This window comes from Myiozetetes cayanensis, unplaced genomic scaffold (genome assembly GCF_022539395.1).
Source record: "Myiozetetes cayanensis isolate MyiCay16 unplaced genomic scaffold, myiCay2020 scf19, whole genome shotgun sequence".
NCBI classification, from domain to species: domain Eukaryota; kingdom Metazoa; phylum Chordata; class Aves; order Passeriformes; family Tyrannidae; genus Myiozetetes; species Myiozetetes cayanensis.
The window spans coordinates 2,188,305-2,205,415 of NW_026087400.1; the positions used below are offsets into that span (position 1 = coordinate 2,188,305).

A 17,111-nucleotide genomic window follows, 5' to 3' on the forward strand; every position below is an offset into this window, starting at 1 on the left:
TTGGCTTTGTAAACTACTGCGGTAACAGGAAACCTGTGGCTGACACAGAACTGAATCCAGGTCTCCCTGAGGAGAGCCCTAAGCCAGGACTGTGGCATCAAATTTGCCATCTCTGACAATTTGACTCAAGAAATAGCAGGTTGTTTTTCTAATAGCAGTTTTATTTGTGTTAGTATTTTAAGGTGGCTCTCTAATTAGCAGTTGAGAGAAATTAATGTGGTACTGTAACTTACCTCAGCTCAGACACTTTTGCTCCAATTTTTATATTACTCTATTTATATGCACTAGTATAAAAAAACCACTCTGAAATTAGATTTTTACTTGTTTTTTACTAGAGTTACCAGGTTTTCTGTGAAGAGGGATGGACTGGTGATCCCAAGGGTAAGTGGTGTATCAGATGATAGGAGGAAACTGCTCTTCAGTGAAACAAAGTGGACCTTAAGATGCTGGTTTTGTCATTGAAGCTGTAAACATCTTCTGGTAAAAGATACTGTGATTTGTGGTCATTAAAAGTTGCCCTCTGTTTTCAGATTTGATTTTTTTTTTCTTCTTTTTGAGGAATTTGAAGCCATCAGGGAAAAAATTAGGTTGCCGTAATCAGATCAAATGGTTTTTTCAGTTTGTTTGATTTTTAAAGATGGGGGAAAAAAGCCAAGTTTTCACCAATTCTTGCTTTTCATGTATTGCTTAGTTAAGCTGCAAAAGGAGGCTGTAACTTCTGTATGGCTCTCTCCTCAAACACCATGTTGGATATCCCAGCGGGAGTGCTTGTTGGTACTGCTGATGAAAGTTACTACTGAGGGTCAGATTAAATCACTTGAAATCTGCTTTGAACGTCCTTATGTGTTTTAGTGCTAACAAAATTGGCAAAAAGCTGTTACAGCACCACACATGCTTCTGACTTGTATCTGCCTGGTGAAGGTGCCCTCTAATTGGAGAGTTGACACTTAAGAAATTTTAAAATTTGATGAAATTTGGGATGGAATATGGGAGTTTTCTGCCAGGGAAAGAGGTGGTGTGGGTTTTTGTTTTTTCTTTTTTTCTAAAAATAAAGTAGCAATTGAAAGATGCTGCAATTACATGGCTGTCGAGTTGTCTGCTGCAATAAGCTGGTGGCATCTGTCCAGTTGCAGGCAGATGTCCACATCACAAATCATCAGACCCTTACATGGAGCATGGAAAATCAGCCCACACTCTCTCAGTTCAAGCCGACAGGGACACCGTAAGGAAAACTCACGTTTCTCTTCTGTTCCGTCTGCCTTTAAAAATTAAAGGAAAACCCACACGTGCATCTCTTTCCAGAGCACTGTTCCAGCATCACTGAATGGGAGCAAATTCCCTCCTGGGAAAGCATAACTGGAAGGGGGCTGGAAAGAGAAATTGTTGAGACAGATGTGTTCTTGCGTGGGTCAAGTGTTTCTCTTCGAATAGCCGGGTGGAACTTGCAGTTGTGCACAGAGATTGTCCTGCCTGACAGGTAGCTGGCTGGGTTTTTTTTTTTAGGCTCAGTTGGGCATGATGGACACGTGAAAGGCACTTTGGTCCTTGATACTGCCCTTAATTTGGACGTGCCGTTGTAGAACTCTTCACCTTTCACATGTGAGGAGGTGCTACATTAAGTGGTTACCTAATGGGCGTCTTTGTTCCAGCAGCAAACTCACGGTCTCTTTCAGCACTTTTCCATTTACTGCCCTGTCTGCTGTTTATGGCAGCAGTGGCAGAGCACTCTGCCTGCCAAATTCATTTTAAAGACCGTGGTGTTTGGTGCCAGCCCGAATCCCTCTCGCTGCCAAACTCTGCTGCAGCAGCAGTAGCTCCACATTGTTGTTCTTTGTGCAACAGTTGCATTACATCATGGTGAAAGGAGGAAGAGGGATTTTAAAAATTCCACTTATTCAAATGCAATATTCACAGTGGGGGGGTAAAACAGGACGGCAAACAAAACTCCTGCAGTTCAAATGTCAGTGTCCCTCTATACTTGTTGTTCGAGGTCTGTTTAACGTCGTAAAATGGCACTTTCAGGAAGTGTTTTTCTTTATCAGATCGGGCTTTGCAAAGGAAAACAGGGACGTTTGTGTGTGTGGCACTGGGTTGGTGCATTTGTCATCTGGTGTTTGCACTTCCACGCTGCCCTGCAGGGTAGCAGTGGCTGGATGGCAGGATCTCTGCAGAGCTCTTCTTTGTTTGATAATATCCTCTGGTCATTTCTGCAAAAATCCCTTCCCTCTGTCTCGAAAATAAAACTAACAACTAACAGCTTTGGGAGCTTGGGCCCAAAGTTAACGTTTTGCCTGAGTTTAAAGAAAGAGCTTCAGCCTCTTGTCACACCAAAACTCTTGGGAAATCAGACCTTAGCCCACCTGAACATACAAAGCAAATCACGCTGTCCCATTTGTTATTCCCATGTTGTTATTTTAGCCTGACTCTCAAATATCCACAGAAACAAATTATTAATGGAATTAATATCAAGGAAAATGTTGTGAGCATTTGCTCTGAGTAAATTCCTTCTCCTCTTGGTTGTTTCCACACTGTTAATTGGTGTGAGTAACAAATTAAAGTGCAGTTTGCTCAAACATTGCCCTTGGTTATTGTCCTTTTTTCTCCTGACATTCACAAGATATGCAGCTATTAGATTGTGTTACTTTTGCTCGCTGCTGTTTTGCTGGAGCTCTTTAAAATGAGAAATCTGCTCCACTTTTGTTTATGAACTATCATCACCAGCCAGTCTCCCAATTCAGAGGATCTCTTTTGAACCTTCCAGTTACAGATTAAATCCAAAACAAAAAGAAAAGCCCATCTTCCTCCCCCCCACCGCCCTGAAAACCGTAACCCAAAAATCTGTAGATGATGAGAAACAATTAGGGAAGCCAACTTTGGGGTGGGTGACTGTGTTATGTGCCAGAGATTTTGTTCTGCCTCATGTAATAATGGACTACCACAAAGATTTTTTTTTTTTTTAATTTGAGGAGCTGTGGGAGGGTTGGGATGCTGCTTAAATTCCAAACTGTGAAGCCAAGTCAAAGCAGTAAAGGGTTTCCAGACACACTGTTATATCATATTATACTTCCAGTTTCCTAGAAAAGGGTCTTCAGTTTTAGAGAAGCTCCAAACTTTGTCATGTTTCCTTCTGGCATGTAGGGCATCAGTTCATGTTTTCCCTCATCAAGGCACTTCGTAAATAGATGAAACAGTGTAGGTATAAAACATGAGGAATTCACTGCTGCTGAATCCCTGAGAATGATCTTTCTTGGTTTATTCTTCCAGAGAGGTGGGATGGTCTTCCCTTCCCTCCCCTCACTGGGGGCAGGAGAAGACAGTCCCAGTCAAGGATGTTTTCAAGCTTCTACACATACAACAAACACTTCTCTTTGCTGTCTTCTCTGCTCAGAGAAAGTCTGACTTGGGGGATTTAACCGAGGAGAGAGTGCGTCATTCTCACTCCAGCCTCACCTGTGCTGCTGTGCTAGACTTTCCCCTCACATCCAAAGTCCTGTTACTAACTTGCATTTCATAGTTCTTTTCCCATAGCTCTTTCTGAATTATTATTCCCCGAGTGCTACTCCTTTACAGGCTGAGAATGGAGGTGCTGACACAGGCCTGTTGTAAAGGGGCAGCCTTGCCTTTCCCAGTGGGTTGCTGGAGCCATTGCAGGACTCTTGACAGGTTTAAGAAGTATATCAAAAGGGTGAAGAAATTCTCATAGTCTGGGAATGGAGAGCTTTTGGACCAGAAAGGAGGGAGAGAACATGCCCTGAAGGACAGCTCTCGTGCCTCACCTCCTCCTTGGCCGTCTCACGTTCAGGTTGGTCGTTGTTCACTGGCATGGATGTCAATGCTGCAGCAGCATAAGAGATTTCACCTCGAGATTTCAGAGCGCTTTCCAGCCCCTAAAAAGGGCTCAACTGGCAATTTGTACTGTATTTCCCAGATTTACAGAGCCCTTAATGTAGTCCTGAGAAACCTGCCCAGGGTGTTACTGTGACAGAGCTTGGGAGCAGAACTGGAGCTGCAATTCTCAGCAGCAGTTCCTGGATGTTTAATTCTGCTTGTGCAGTTGCTTTATGCTGCAATACATTGATGGAAGTGTTTTACAGAACAAGGCCCTGCAAACACACACCTGTGGTAACTCCTGAGAGTGGGATTTTTGCTTGGTAAGACCAGAGTTTCACGTCCAAACGTAGATGCTGCTCTTTCCTCACCGTGGCGTGGGAGGAGAAAGCAGAAAAACCCAGTGAGGGCAGGGGGTGGAGAAAAAACCTCCCAATTTATATTTAAGTGAACTTTTAACCCTTGTGATTCTGAAGAGGAGGAGTAAAAAGCAGAGTTCTTCAGCATGGAAAGTGGTGCCTAAAGGAGTGACAGGTCTCATGAGGTGGACCCTGCAGCCCCTGCTTTGGGAAGCCCCATCTCTGGGGGCAGCTGTTTGGTATTACGGGCCCCAGTTCTGCAGCTGGAGCTGCCAGAGTGGTTCTCTGCAGTCACATGTCAGGCCTGGCACGCCTGGGGGACCTGAATAGGAAGAGGTGTGACGAAGTTAAAAAGCTTGTGAATGTCAAGGAGGAATGTGGAAAGTGAAGGAGATCATTTATGTACATTTGTATGTATGTGTACACGTACAATTTTATTTTTCAGATGGCTGCAGGCTATAAGCTCGTAGTGTTTCTTTACCAGTTTTTGTGTGGTACTTACTTGTTCGCAGTAAGAGAGCTGAGTAATTTTATGCTTTGGCAAATAATAAGATCTTTTGCCAATGCTGTTCTACTCAGCAAACAGGTTCAACAGACCAGAAAAAAGGCATTCTGAAAAATTCACCTTCCTCATTTTGGCTTAGAATAAGTAAAACATTATTGACTCAAAGCAGTTTCATGATGCATTTCTGCTGGAAGTCTGTGTTGTGAGTCCTCATCACTTGCTCACCTAAATTTTCAAACTGCCTCTCAGACAGATGGTGAAGATGCCTCACCTTGTTTGTTTTTATGTGCACTGAATCCCCTTTACTTTGGGCTGCTCAGCCAGAAAATGCTGATGCTTCCCCTGGTCTATCTTCCTTCGATCTCTTCCCGAGTTAATCGCAGGAAGTGGGGGAATCTCAGCCCCCTCTTGCTTCTCAGCATCCTCTGTATCTGCAGAGGCGGGGGCGTCAGGAAAAGAGCACCTGAAAAGGCAGCAGTGAAGCCTTTCTAGGAGGAGGAAGAACATTTATTTATATTTATTTATTTAACATTTATTTATTTATATGAAAACAGCCTGCTTTTTGTTTGTTTGTTTGTTTTGTTTTGTTTTTAAATCAGCAGATCTGAGACAAGAAAGAAACGGCACATTTAAAGAAAAATCATTGAAAAGCAGTTTGGAAAAGCAGGTGATGAAGCCTGGTGAAGCAAGCCAATGCTTCTGGAAATTCAGGACTTCCAGGGAAACAAGGCATGCAATTATTTTTGCCAGTTCCAAGCACTAAAAAAAAATCTTCAGGCTGACTTTCCTTAAAAAAAAAGGAAAAAAAAGTGAATTTGGCTCGAAAAATTCATGAGGCAGGAATTTTCATCTGTTTTTTACTGTCTGGTCTATGGGTTAGAGCAAGACAGGAAACTTCCAGTGAAAGTAAAAAGTTGATCAAAAAGACTGTCTCATTTAAAAAAAAAAAAAAAAAGACAAAACACAGAAACCATGTGGGGAAGGATTTTAAAGCTGATGGAATACTTTGGGTATTTTCAAACAATAGCTGTTTCAGAAGCGTGAAAGAAATGCTCTGTTTTGTTATTTTTCTCAGTTATTTTTCTTGAACTTGTTTGGAATTAACACATTTAATAAGAAATGTCTGATTTCAGCCTGATGTGCTTTGTCTCTTGCCTGTCCAACACGTGACTTTTCTCTTGCTGCTTTGCCTGAGTCGGTCTGTGCTGGAGACTAAAGCAGCTCTGGACCCCCATCCCAGGTGCTGAGCCACAAGGACTGTGAGTCCTCTTAGTTTTGTGCCTGAAGCAGGCTGGGCAATGATAAATCCAGGCAAGCACTGCTGCTTTTATTGTCCAGTGACATCAGCAAAAGGCAGCTCTCGGGAGTATAAACAGCCCGAGGCACGGTGCCCTGCAGGTCACCTTGAGAGGATATCTTGTCATCAGGGCTGTGCTGTCAGTCTTGGACACGAGCACTTATGCCAGCTCAGGTTTAACTTTGTGCCTGTTCAGGCCTTTTCCTGCACAGCTCTCTCAGATGTGCTCGTGGGGGAACTGAGGCTCGTTCTGGGAGAGGGAAGAGCGTCGTGGTTTTCACCTGCTGAAGCGTTCTTGAGTTCCTGAAGTGGAAGGAACAAAGGATCTATTATAGGTGGAGAGAAAAGCAGTCCAAACTGCGTGAGGAGGAATGTACTGACAGAGGAAATGAAAGTGCTTCTGAAATGTGTGGAGGGAAGTAGCCAAAATCTTCACTATGGGAGATTCCCTATGGTTATACCATATGGAAGGTGGCTGCAAGATAATAGGGTTTTCCTTGCTTAGGAATGATTCCTTTTTTTTTTTGTACAGGAGCAAAGCAAAATAGGGAAGATAATTTTGCAACCAATTAGTCCTGGCAAAGCTGTCTAAGCTACAAAGCTTCCCATGGAGCTAAAATAGTAGAAGCCTTAATTCCCAGTGAAAATGGATGAGGCATAGCAGGTGCTTTTGAAAATCTTACCTGTATGGGGAAAAAAATTACAACTGATCTTGTATTTCCTAGGAACGAAGAAACAAACTTTTTAGGATGGAGATAGGGTTTGTTTGTTTGTTTTCTTTGAATCAGAGATTGAGAAAGCCATCTTCATGGCTTTTTGCATGGGATTTGCTTCTGATGTGAAGTGGGGAATCAGACTGTCTTCTTTTTCATGGTGAGTACCACTGGAGTCATAAAGTACTGTGTAGTCATCTGCACCATTTTTTGAGGAGATGAAAGTAGTTGATCAAGTAATTAAAACCAGATAAAGCCATGGAAGCAGGACGAAAATGCTACTCTTGCAATTAGGCTGCAAGCTCTGTCTCTCCTCCTCCCCTTGAAGGCAAAGCTACAAGCAGAGGACTTGGCTTGTAGCACTCCTGCCTCGGGCTCTGTGTTGGCACACACACATGTTTGGGAAGATCTAGTGGTTTGAGCTTGCATTTGGCCCCCAGCCAGACACAAGTAAAAATTCTTGGGAAGATCATTGCGTGGCGTTGTTGCGGGGAGAGTCATTTCTGGATTTACCTCTCCCCTCGTGGGCAAACTTTTTTTTGCAATTTGTCACTCCCTTAAAGTGCTTGTATTTCCCACTGTAGGTTTTTCCCAAGGGGAGGGAGGAGTTCTGTCTTCGTTTCTCACCTGCAGGGCTCCCAGCTCATCGGTTCCTCCACTGATAGCAGATGTAGAGCTCACTCTCTTTTTTTCCTCTCATACCCATGCCAGCTTTTTCCTCCCCCCATACTGTCTTTTACTCCTGAATATCCTTTATGAACTGTACCATCGACCTCCTGTTGCTCAGATGCCCTGCTGCAGATTGCTGTCAGTGTGGGGCAGATGTTCCGCTCTTCCCTGCTCGTATTCCCTCTGAAACCTCTTCATTGCTTGGCCACTGAGTTTACCCTGGTACTACATCCTACCCAGGTGTCTTATTTACTGCAAATGCCCTGGAAATTCTGCTGTGAACATTTGTTCCACTTCATGTACGTGTCAAAGCCAAAATTCTGACTTCTCACCCCAGACATGGAGTCGAGACAGGTGAAAAGTGCAGACCCCCAGGAACAAGTCAGCTGAGTCCTCAGTGGGGATGGAAATGCCTGTGGTCCCCAGATGATGCTCAGTGGTTTGATCTTCAGCACACATTTGGGTGTCTTGAGTTGGGGTGCAGAATCACTGCCTTAAAAACATCGTTGTAAGAGAATATGTGATCTGTAGGTTGCCCCAACACCTCAGTTGAAAATTTGAACACTTACATTGGGATTCCTAGCTTCATAATGGCTGAAAAATAGTTTTGGTTCTATTTTTTTCCTTCCTAAATCTTAAAGAAGTTTCTGTTCTTGGCAGAGATTTTGTGGGTCAACTTTCAGGGCAAAACATTGGGTTTTGAGTAGGGGATTCTAATGGAAAAGCTGAGCACCAAATTCACACAAAGTTCTTCTTAATTATAGAAGCCAAAAGCTCTTCCAGATGTCTGTCAGCCCTGCATGCTAGATGCTGCCATCACTGATTTTAATAAAAGCTCATATTCAGCAAATTTTATTACTGATTTACTGTACATTACTTAAGCCAGAAAATGTTTTTGCTCTAAAAAGCAAACAAAGCTCTGATATTTTCATCAGTTGCACTCCAGCATGTCATTTACTGTGTTAAATACCAGCCCTGTTCCATTACTTGACTATTTTCTGTGGCTTGCCATCGTTAAAACTGGAATTTCAGAAACTCTTGTCAAGAGTTTCTCATAAGTGAGAAATGCACATGAATAAATCAGTAAATGGTGCGTGCAAAGCCACTGACAGCACACAGACGTGACAGGCACAACCAGACAGGCAGTCCTGTGACAACTTACCTGTTTGTACATGCAACTAGTACATACTCTAAAGAAAAAACAGGGAAATGTTGTAGAACAAATAACAGGAAAATGTGACTTTGTGAACACAAAAGTGAACAGAACAAAACCAGCAGAAAAATCATCAGTCGGAGAGTGGCTAATGAAATCTCTGAACAATGATGTAATTAAAGAGCATTAATCATTGTAAAAAGATCGTTTCCCTTTAAACATCTGCTCCTGTTCGCTTGGCAACAGCCTGGGCAGTGTCATGAATGATGGGGTTTGGGATTATGCTGAAGGGCATGTGTTATCTGAGGAACAATGCAGAACATCCCCAGCTTGGCAGGATCTGGGACAGCAGTGCTTTTCCTCAGGTCAGGTAGAGCATTAAGGTAATAAGGGGAAGAGAAATGGGCTTTGCACACAGTGGAAGGGAAAAGCTGGTGCAAAACTGAGCCCTGCCTTCTCAGCTGGTGCCAGTGGTTTTGAATAAAGCAATTCTTCTGGGAAAAAAGCCCCTGTCCTGTTGTTCAGAGAATCTTAAGAGCCATAGCTCTGTAGGAAAGACCTTGTTCTACCCCACTGAGAAGCACCACAAAAGTCTTCCTGAGCCCTTTGCAGCAGCCTGGTTGTGCCAGCAGAAGAGTGAGATGTTTCTCCTGAGCCATGTCAGGAGAAAAAGCGAGCATAGCTTCCCCCAGTGCTGTGAGGACTGAGCCAAGTGTCTCATTAACTGTGTTTTATTTGGGGTTAGGTGAGGAGTTTTGGCCCTGTCATTGGACTGTCTCACTCAGGTAGGATTTTTTTTACCCCCAGGGACTTTTTTTTGTGTCCTTGTGTGCGTGCGACTCTTTGTTGCATTTCCATGCAGTTGGTGGCATGGACACTCATTGTGGGCACAGTTGGTGGCCCCTGTGCTCCTGCATTTTCAGCCTTGTGTCTAAGGCAGGGAGGGGGAGTCAGTTGTGCTCCCCTTACAGGGACACATCTGAAGGTGGAACCCTTTGAGAACCACTAGCAACGAAGATGCAGCTGCAAAGCAGCCCTGCTTTTCATGCTGGTCTTGTTTCCTTAGAAAATCCGTAGCACACAGCAGATGGATCTCACAAGTGTTGGGTTCAGAGCACTGTATTTCTACTGCACTGGTCATTCCCTGCTGACTTAAGGTCTCCCTGGCTCAGGAAGCCTTTGCCAGCCCCTGGACTTGAGGCTGTGTTGGTCATGAAGGTGCATATGCCCACGTGGATTTCCAAGGGAGAATTCACACCAGATCCCACCTGGAGAAAGGACATTGCACGTGGTTATGCCTCTTCATACCCATTTTTGGCAGTTCTGCCAATGCACAGAGGATTCATGCACGTTCTGCCTGGGCAGAGTGCCTTCCCAGCTGTTAGGTGGGAAGGTGAAAATGAGCTCAGCTTTGGTGTTTGCTGTTTGGTTACAGGTGAAATACTTAATGTGGCTTGTGCCTGTTGGTGACAATCCTCACCCTCCCTCACAGGGACTTGCAGGCTTTGTGAAAGTGATTGGGGAGGGGGTGCAGATAAAAATTATGGGGTTTGTTGTCTGCTCTTTCTCAAAACTGGTAAAGCCATAGGGTGGTATTTAAACAGAAAATCGAAACAAACCTCCTGGCTTCTCCCAGAACTGCACAGATTAGTATTGCAGGAGCCCAGCCGTCAAGAGTTCAGGTTTATGTGCTGTTGTCTTTAGCTCCACCACGTTTTAGCTGTGCTGGGGGTTGTTACCATGGCCTGCTGTTGCTGTGCCACCTGCTGCCTGTTTGGTCCAGCTCCTGAAGGAGCACTGAAAACATGAACAGACCTACTGATGCTGTGCAGGGAGTCTGAAATGATGATTTAATTCTCTTTTCTGGGCTGTTTGTGTAATGCAGAGGTTCTAAGCTTCTATTAGAGCACACGTAAACATGTATGTTTTTCTCTGGAGACTGAAGGTACATTGTTAATTTGAAGTTTTTGAGGTTGTTTCTGTGAAAGGGACTGTCCTTGTGTCACTGCCACCTAATGGCCAGGACACTGTAATTGGGTGCCTGGTTTGGGTGTCCCCTGGAAAACTGATCCTGTCACCAGTACTAACTTTTTATTATCTTAAAAGGTTTAGATAATGGTGCTCACTGCCCTCAGCTTAATTTTCAACCTGTAGTAGTGTTTTCTAGAGCCTCACTGGACACTGGTGTGAACATTCTTGCTTTGATGGCATATGACAAATCAGGAATTTAGGTTTTGTATGGCAAAATCCAGGAAGAAAGGGAAAGCATTAATCAGATGGGTGTAATCTCCAAGGAAGCAAGTACTGCATTTTAATTCAGCATTTCCCTTTGATGAAAAACTTTAGTGAATGTTATTATGTGGAATTTATATGAAGCCTGGGTTTAGGTAATCAGCTTTAATATTTATACTCTTAGGGAAAAAAAAAATTGAATCATTAGTAAGCATTCATAATTAATGAATAAATTGTATTTTTCCTTTGTTTTCCTTCAGGTATAAGGAAATGCTAGATCTAGTGATATCACCCAGTCTGACTGTAAATAGAGAGTGCCCTGACAGACTGAAGCTTAACCTTTCTCACATTTATGCCACGGCTCCAGATGACATAGAAGGTAGGCTGCTCTTCTGCTTGATGTTTACTGGCTATAACATAACATATATATATATATATGTATAATCAAAGGGGACTGGCCACTGCAAGGCCCCTTCTTTTGACAATTAGTTCTACAGTATAATGAGCAACTGAGATTTTGGGTGTTTTTTGTAGACACTCCAGCAGTGGATGAATCCTTTAGTTCTGCAATGGTTTGAATGCCAATGGAATAGAAATATCTCATGTGTAGATACATGTCTCTGGATAGTCAGTGCCTGCATGTACACATGTGCATGTTGTATGTGTCTGTTCCACTGGTAAAACTGCAGGTGTAAAACCTATTTTGTGCAGACCTGGTGGTTTCTGTTTGGACCCAGTGGAGTGAACGTGAGCCCTGGGCTTTTGGTGTCTGTGCTGCTGCTGCTGTTGGGGTGGGGAGTGTGGGGGCTGCCAGGCCCAGCAACGTACCAAGCAGCCAGAAAACATCTTTCCAAAGCAGCTCTGTGGCCCAGTTTGCATCGCTCTGAGATTCCAAGGTCATTCCTGCCATCTCCAGAAGGTTAGCCCTGCTCTGGAGTTTCACATTTGGCAGGTACCAAGGACAAATTCTTTCGGTGGCTGAGGCTCTGATGGAAATTTATCTGCTCTCCTCCTCCTCCACCCCCCCGCCCCATCACACTGTTCAAGTGAAGGAAATAGAAGAATGTTAAATCTGCTAAAAAAATTATTGGCAAGTGATGCAGCTGAACTAGTTCTTGCTAGTACAATCCCAGCTATTGTTTGCTGCGGTCAGGATCTGTCAGCCTTCCTGTTAGAGGGGAGTTAGGAAAAGGCACTGGCTATTATGTTTTAGTAGTGTGCTTAACCCTTCATTTATAAGCTCTTAGAAGCCCAGGAGATGTTTTGTTTGCGTGTTTGCTGAGGCATCAGGAGTGGCGTGATTAAATCACGTACCTGGTGACCACCTGTTTACAAGAGCAGGAGAAGGAATAACAGCCTAAAGAAAACATCCTTTTAAATGTACCTGTTTGTAGAAGAGATCAGAGCTAGAAATGATTTTTCAGTACATCATTTTGTAAACATCTTGGTGCAGGAACTGTTTTTTTATACTGTGATAGAAATGAGAGCTGACACAGCGGTTGTGCTGTTGGACACCAGTTTGCCAGTGACAGCTCCTGCTGGTGTGTTTCTTATAGAAACATGATGGTCGTTTTGCTGCAGGATGATCCCTTGTGCTACCAAGACTGTGCTCTTTCCCTTGAAAATAACTTCTTGTTAATTGGAAAGAGTCTCAGACTGACAGAGCTCTTAAGGCAGTAAATGCCCACAAATGTATGCTCTGTATTTCACATGCATTTTTAAATTTAGCAAGTCTAGTCGTAGCACTTACTCACTTAAATCTCCATGTAGCTGCATGGCCTGCTATTTTCATGGGTGTTTATCATGAGATGTGCAGTTATACTGTAAAAATGTTTTAAGTTCACGTTTTGCCTGTAGGATTAACTTTGCCTTTTCTTGTCGATGGCAGTAACATGTTGCATGTTCACACGCAGTAAATTCCTACTTGGCATTCTTGGCAAAACTTATTTACTCTGTACTTAGTCTTTCAGAAATAAAAAGTATTGAAGCTGTAGTCTTTTTCAAATAGAAAAGAAATTAAGCTTATGCACAAACTGCCTGTTCTGCTCTTTGTCAGTGCATTGTGAATTAAAGGAATGAATTCTGTAATGTCTGTTTCTTCAGTGCAGTCCTGGTAATTTTGGTATATGAGGGACAGACAGAAATTGTGTAGCTCTTGTTTTCACAGTCTAAAAATCTAATTTTCTAAATTGTTTTCTTTCAGGTAAGTCAAAGCAAATTTTTCATAGGGAATTTGAAGGGGAGTCAGGTAAGCCCAATTTTGGATTTAAAACCTATCTTTTCTGTGTATGTTTAAGTGAATATATGCCTTTGTATACCATATCCTTTGTCAGTTTTTTTAAACTAAAGCTCTCTGCCTGTTGCTTGGGAAATAGGTTACTGCAACACATTTTATAGGGGAGTGAGTTTTGCTTTTCTAATGTGCCAGTGAGTTTTAAGAACGAGGAGTCTTTATGGTTTTGTTTCTGTCAGTGGTTAGGGCTATATAGGTTTTATGGTTAATTATATAAATTAACATTCAAAAAAAGAACAGTGTCCAGTAATTCATATTTTCAGTTCAAGCTCATGATGATGCATTTTTTATTGAAACTCAGTCTAAAAAAGTATCAGATAAAATGGCAGAGTTTTTAAAAGCAGTTTGGTGTAACCTCTATGTTATAATGAAAAATAATCAAACCATGGAAAATGTTGTGAAAAATACAAAAAAAAAAAAATACAGTTTAAATATTGAGTTCACCAGTGGCTGAGCAAATGAAGGTCTGTACAGGTCTGTGCTGAAGGTGCAAATCCATCTGCAGCTCTGTGGGAACGTCCCTGTCCCACATGGGAGGGGCAGCCCTGCCTGGCAGCAGCGATGTCCGGGCACGGGGGGCACTGCAGGAATCTCCCTTTCCACCCAGCCTGGGCACCTGCAGCTGGGAATCACAGAATCATGATGTCGTTACTGATGATTGTTGAGAGTGTTTTGGCATTTCTAGCACTGCAGTAACAACTAACAGCTCCAGCCAGGAACTGAGGAGCAAAATTGGGATGGCACTGTGGAGGCAACCTGCATAATACTCCAGGTGGCATTTTGGTGTGGTGTTTTCAGTACAACTTGCAGGTTTTAATTTAGACTCTTTTTTTGTTCTTGTTTTCAATGAAGTAAACCTGAATTTATCCCTAAATAAAGCTGGTGGAACATTTTTATTTGGCAGTGTTACAGGACTCGACTGTTCGGTCCATTGGAAGGCATCCTGCACATCTAACTTGTGTGATAGGTTTTCTCCTGGTTTTTTTTTGATTGCTGGCAGGTCAATAAGGTAGGCTATAGTTAACTCAAAAGATTCAAATTAAGGAGATTTACAGTGTTGTATTTTTTAGTATTTTTATTTTGATTTGATATGTTTTAATGAGCTTTAGGGAAAGTGAGTCATGGTCTAGGAAAGTACCAAAAAAAGCAAAAGAGCAAAAAGTGCAGTGAGCTTAAATCACTTCAGCCATCGTAGTAGTTGGTTTTATAGCCTTGAGCATATGAGTCATCCCTCTAAAGCCCAGCCTCATGATTGATACCAGTCCCGTGAGAAGAAGAAACTGGTAGTTCAATCAATTGGTATCACCCTCAGTTTAAAACTAAACCTTTATTTGTTGTTAAGTGGAGAATAGCTTTCTAACACCTCAGTTTGGGGAGATTCACTAGAAACAAAGTCTAATCCTAATCCCTGTGTATTTTTCTCAAACCAGCAGTGGTAAAAACAGTTGTCTCAGCTTGGCCATAGAACAGGACGTGATGAAAATCTAAGACCCTTCAATTTTTGTTTTCCAGGCAGCAGCAAAGCAGCACCACAGTGTCCTCTCCATCTGTACACCACAAAGTGAGTGCTCGTGCCAAGTGCTGTGATTTAAAAACCGTGTTCTGCTGAACAGCCATTCTGTGCAGATTTCTGTCACCTTAAAAAACATCTGCCCTAAGCCCATCCACCTGTTCCCCCCCACGTCTCTGGCACGGGGAAGTAACTGCTTCTTAATCTTCTTAGATGTGGAGTGAAATAAGGTTTGAGGTACTGTGCACTGTATTTTCATGCCCCTGGGAACCCAAACCTTATCAGTTTGAGTATTGTTGTGTTTATGAGTGGCCACAGGGGGATATGTTGAAATGTCAGAGACTTCCAGTCACACTCGCTTGTTTGGCAAACTCAAAACATGAAAAAGCAGTGTTGATTTTATTTTATTTTATTTTTTTAACTTGCATATATTTTGCACGGTCTTAAAATCCCCATCCCTGTAGGCAGCTTATTTTGATGGCTCAAAACAGGAGCCACACACTGAAACAGCCTTTTGCACCAGTCTAGACAATTCCAAGTTCCCCGAATCATCATCGTGGTACTTTGGATGTTATCAAGATGTCTAGAAGTGTTCCACTTGTGCTCTGGAAGATCATGTGCTGTAACTATTGCCTGAGACCCTCTGTTTTCTTGTTCTGAATAGACATTATCCCCATATAGTGACCGTCCCATCCTTCCCAGCAATGGCAGCGTACGGACAGGCTCAGTACAGCACGGGAATCCAGCAGGCTGCTGCCTACACTGCCTATCCTCCTCCAGGGCAGCCCTATGGAATACCCTCCTACAGTGAGTACTCCCATGCTGTGGTAGCTTTGAGGGACGTGGTGCTCTTGCTGCCAGCAAAGTGTATTTGAAGGTTCAGGCTTTACAGGTGAAATGCCGTTTGTGGTGCAGCAACGTTCTCCCTTTGGGCTCAGGGGAGAATCTGAGTTGTTTAAGAATGTTGGATTTACTCTGAACTTTACCCATCAGCTCTTTGTATCGTGGACTGTGTTTTTACAAACTAGGTAAAGTGTGGGGCCAGTCAGTGGTAGGGTATGAGAAGCTCAGGTTCAGTGGGATGTGCCACTTAGGAGTAGTAGCTGGTGAATGTTCCCATGACTCACTGCCAAGGCAAAGTCTCTTGCAGTAAATATGATATTTATGTAAACTACACTTTGCTTTCCTTGATTCTTCCTGAAGTCTCAATGGTACAAGCTACTTTAAGAAAAACTTCCTGTACATTATTACAGAAGAACCAAGACACAGAGCAGAACAGGACATGGGTGAGGAGATACAGCGTACTTTGGTTTTGGAAGGTGGTTTGTGTTTAAATGGACAGTCATGAGCTGTAGGTGCAGTAAATGTTTCTAACCCCAGTCAGCTTTGTTCCCTGCTTTTCTGCACAGCCTTGCCAGCAGCTGTGGGGAGACAGTGCTGGGCAGGAGCAGCTGGGGATTCACACAGGGAACTAATTAAACCAGCACTCCTGACAGAGGAATGCCTGGTAAACCGAGCATCAGCAGTGTCCTCAAGCTCTTGAGGGAGCTGAGAAGTTCTTTCCATTCCTAAGGACCAAAGAGATGTTGCTCTTGTTTAGGTGCAGCTCTTTTGTGCTCTTAAACACCTTAGTTTATTTGGCAAATATCTCTTCCCAACAAGAAGCTCTTGTACAGCCATTGACAAGGCTTTTACTGAAGGGGAGTTCAGTGCAGCAGTCTGGAAGATCAGGGAAGTGAGCTTGGCAGAGCTGGAGCTCTACCAGGATGATGAGAGGAATGTTTTGAGACCCTCTCCTGGAGCTACTTGTGTGTCTGCATCAGCTGGCTGATTTCCAAGGCAAACTCTGAACAGTTGTCCTGTTAGAGCAGGTGAAAGTAGAGCCATTTGCTACTGCCTAGAGGCTTTAGGGCATACATGTGTCAGGCCCATATGCTGCTTATAAATCCTGTGGATGACCTCTTAGCATCCTTGAGCAGTGGTTTCCCTCCCCCAGCCCCTACACCCTCTCTGAGATACTCAGCACAGCCCATGAAAAACTCCACCTGGCTGGCAACCAAGAACAATGAAGCAGTATTGTTTTTAGGCACAAAAATAAAACCGGGCCAGTTTCTAGACAAAACAGAACATTGTGTGGAAATTAATTTGGTGCTAAGTTATTTCGCTGTCTGACAACAATTTTTAGGCTTCCAAAAAGGCCCGTTGGCTGAAGATGAATTGTAACCGGGGTAGGTGGAATGCTGGCATGCAGAGTGCTGATGGAATTGAAAAGCATGGGATGTGAGGGAGAAGTGGCTTCTCTGTGCACACTTTGCTTCCCCAGCAGCGATGCAGCCAGAATTTTGGACCAACACCGTCCAAATAAACGTCCTGCCCTTCACTGTGCAGCATCATCATCTTCTGGCTAGCTTGGGCTCAAATTGCATCACAGCTCTTCTCACCTAGGGCTAAAATAAGTGATTTTTATTAGAGAAAACAGGATCTGGGAGAACTTATTCCAAACCTGAGCAAGCTCAGACTTGGTGCTTTTAGGAGTCGTTCGGCTGGAAAAC

The 17,111-nt window shown here is 43.3% G+C and overlaps 1 protein-coding gene across 11 annotated transcripts in view; it reads left to right on the forward strand.

Moving 5' to 3' along the window:
* Window positions 1-17,111, forward strand: part of EYA2 (EYA transcriptional coactivator and phosphatase 2) — a 74,530-nt gene that overhangs the window by 22,361 nt on the left and 35,058 nt on the right. For 4 of the 11 annotated variants that reach the window (XM_050313763.1, XM_050313760.1, XM_050313767.1 and 1 more), the window contains exons 2-5: window positions 11,017-11,135; window positions 12,960-13,004; window positions 14,562-14,610; window positions 15,224-15,366. In XM_050313763.1, coding sequence (XP_050169720.1) covers window positions 11,027-11,135; window positions 12,960-13,004; window positions 14,562-14,610; window positions 15,224-15,366 — 346 coding nt within the window. In that variant the 5' untranslated portion in view covers window positions 11,017-11,026. Of the gene's footprint in view, window positions 1-335; window positions 382-428; window positions 3,803-11,016; window positions 11,136-12,959; window positions 13,005-14,561; window positions 14,611-15,223; window positions 15,367-17,111 lie in introns of those variants that run through there. The other 7 variants (XM_050313771.1, XM_050313769.1, XM_050313772.1 and 4 more) reach the window with 5 other exon arrangements.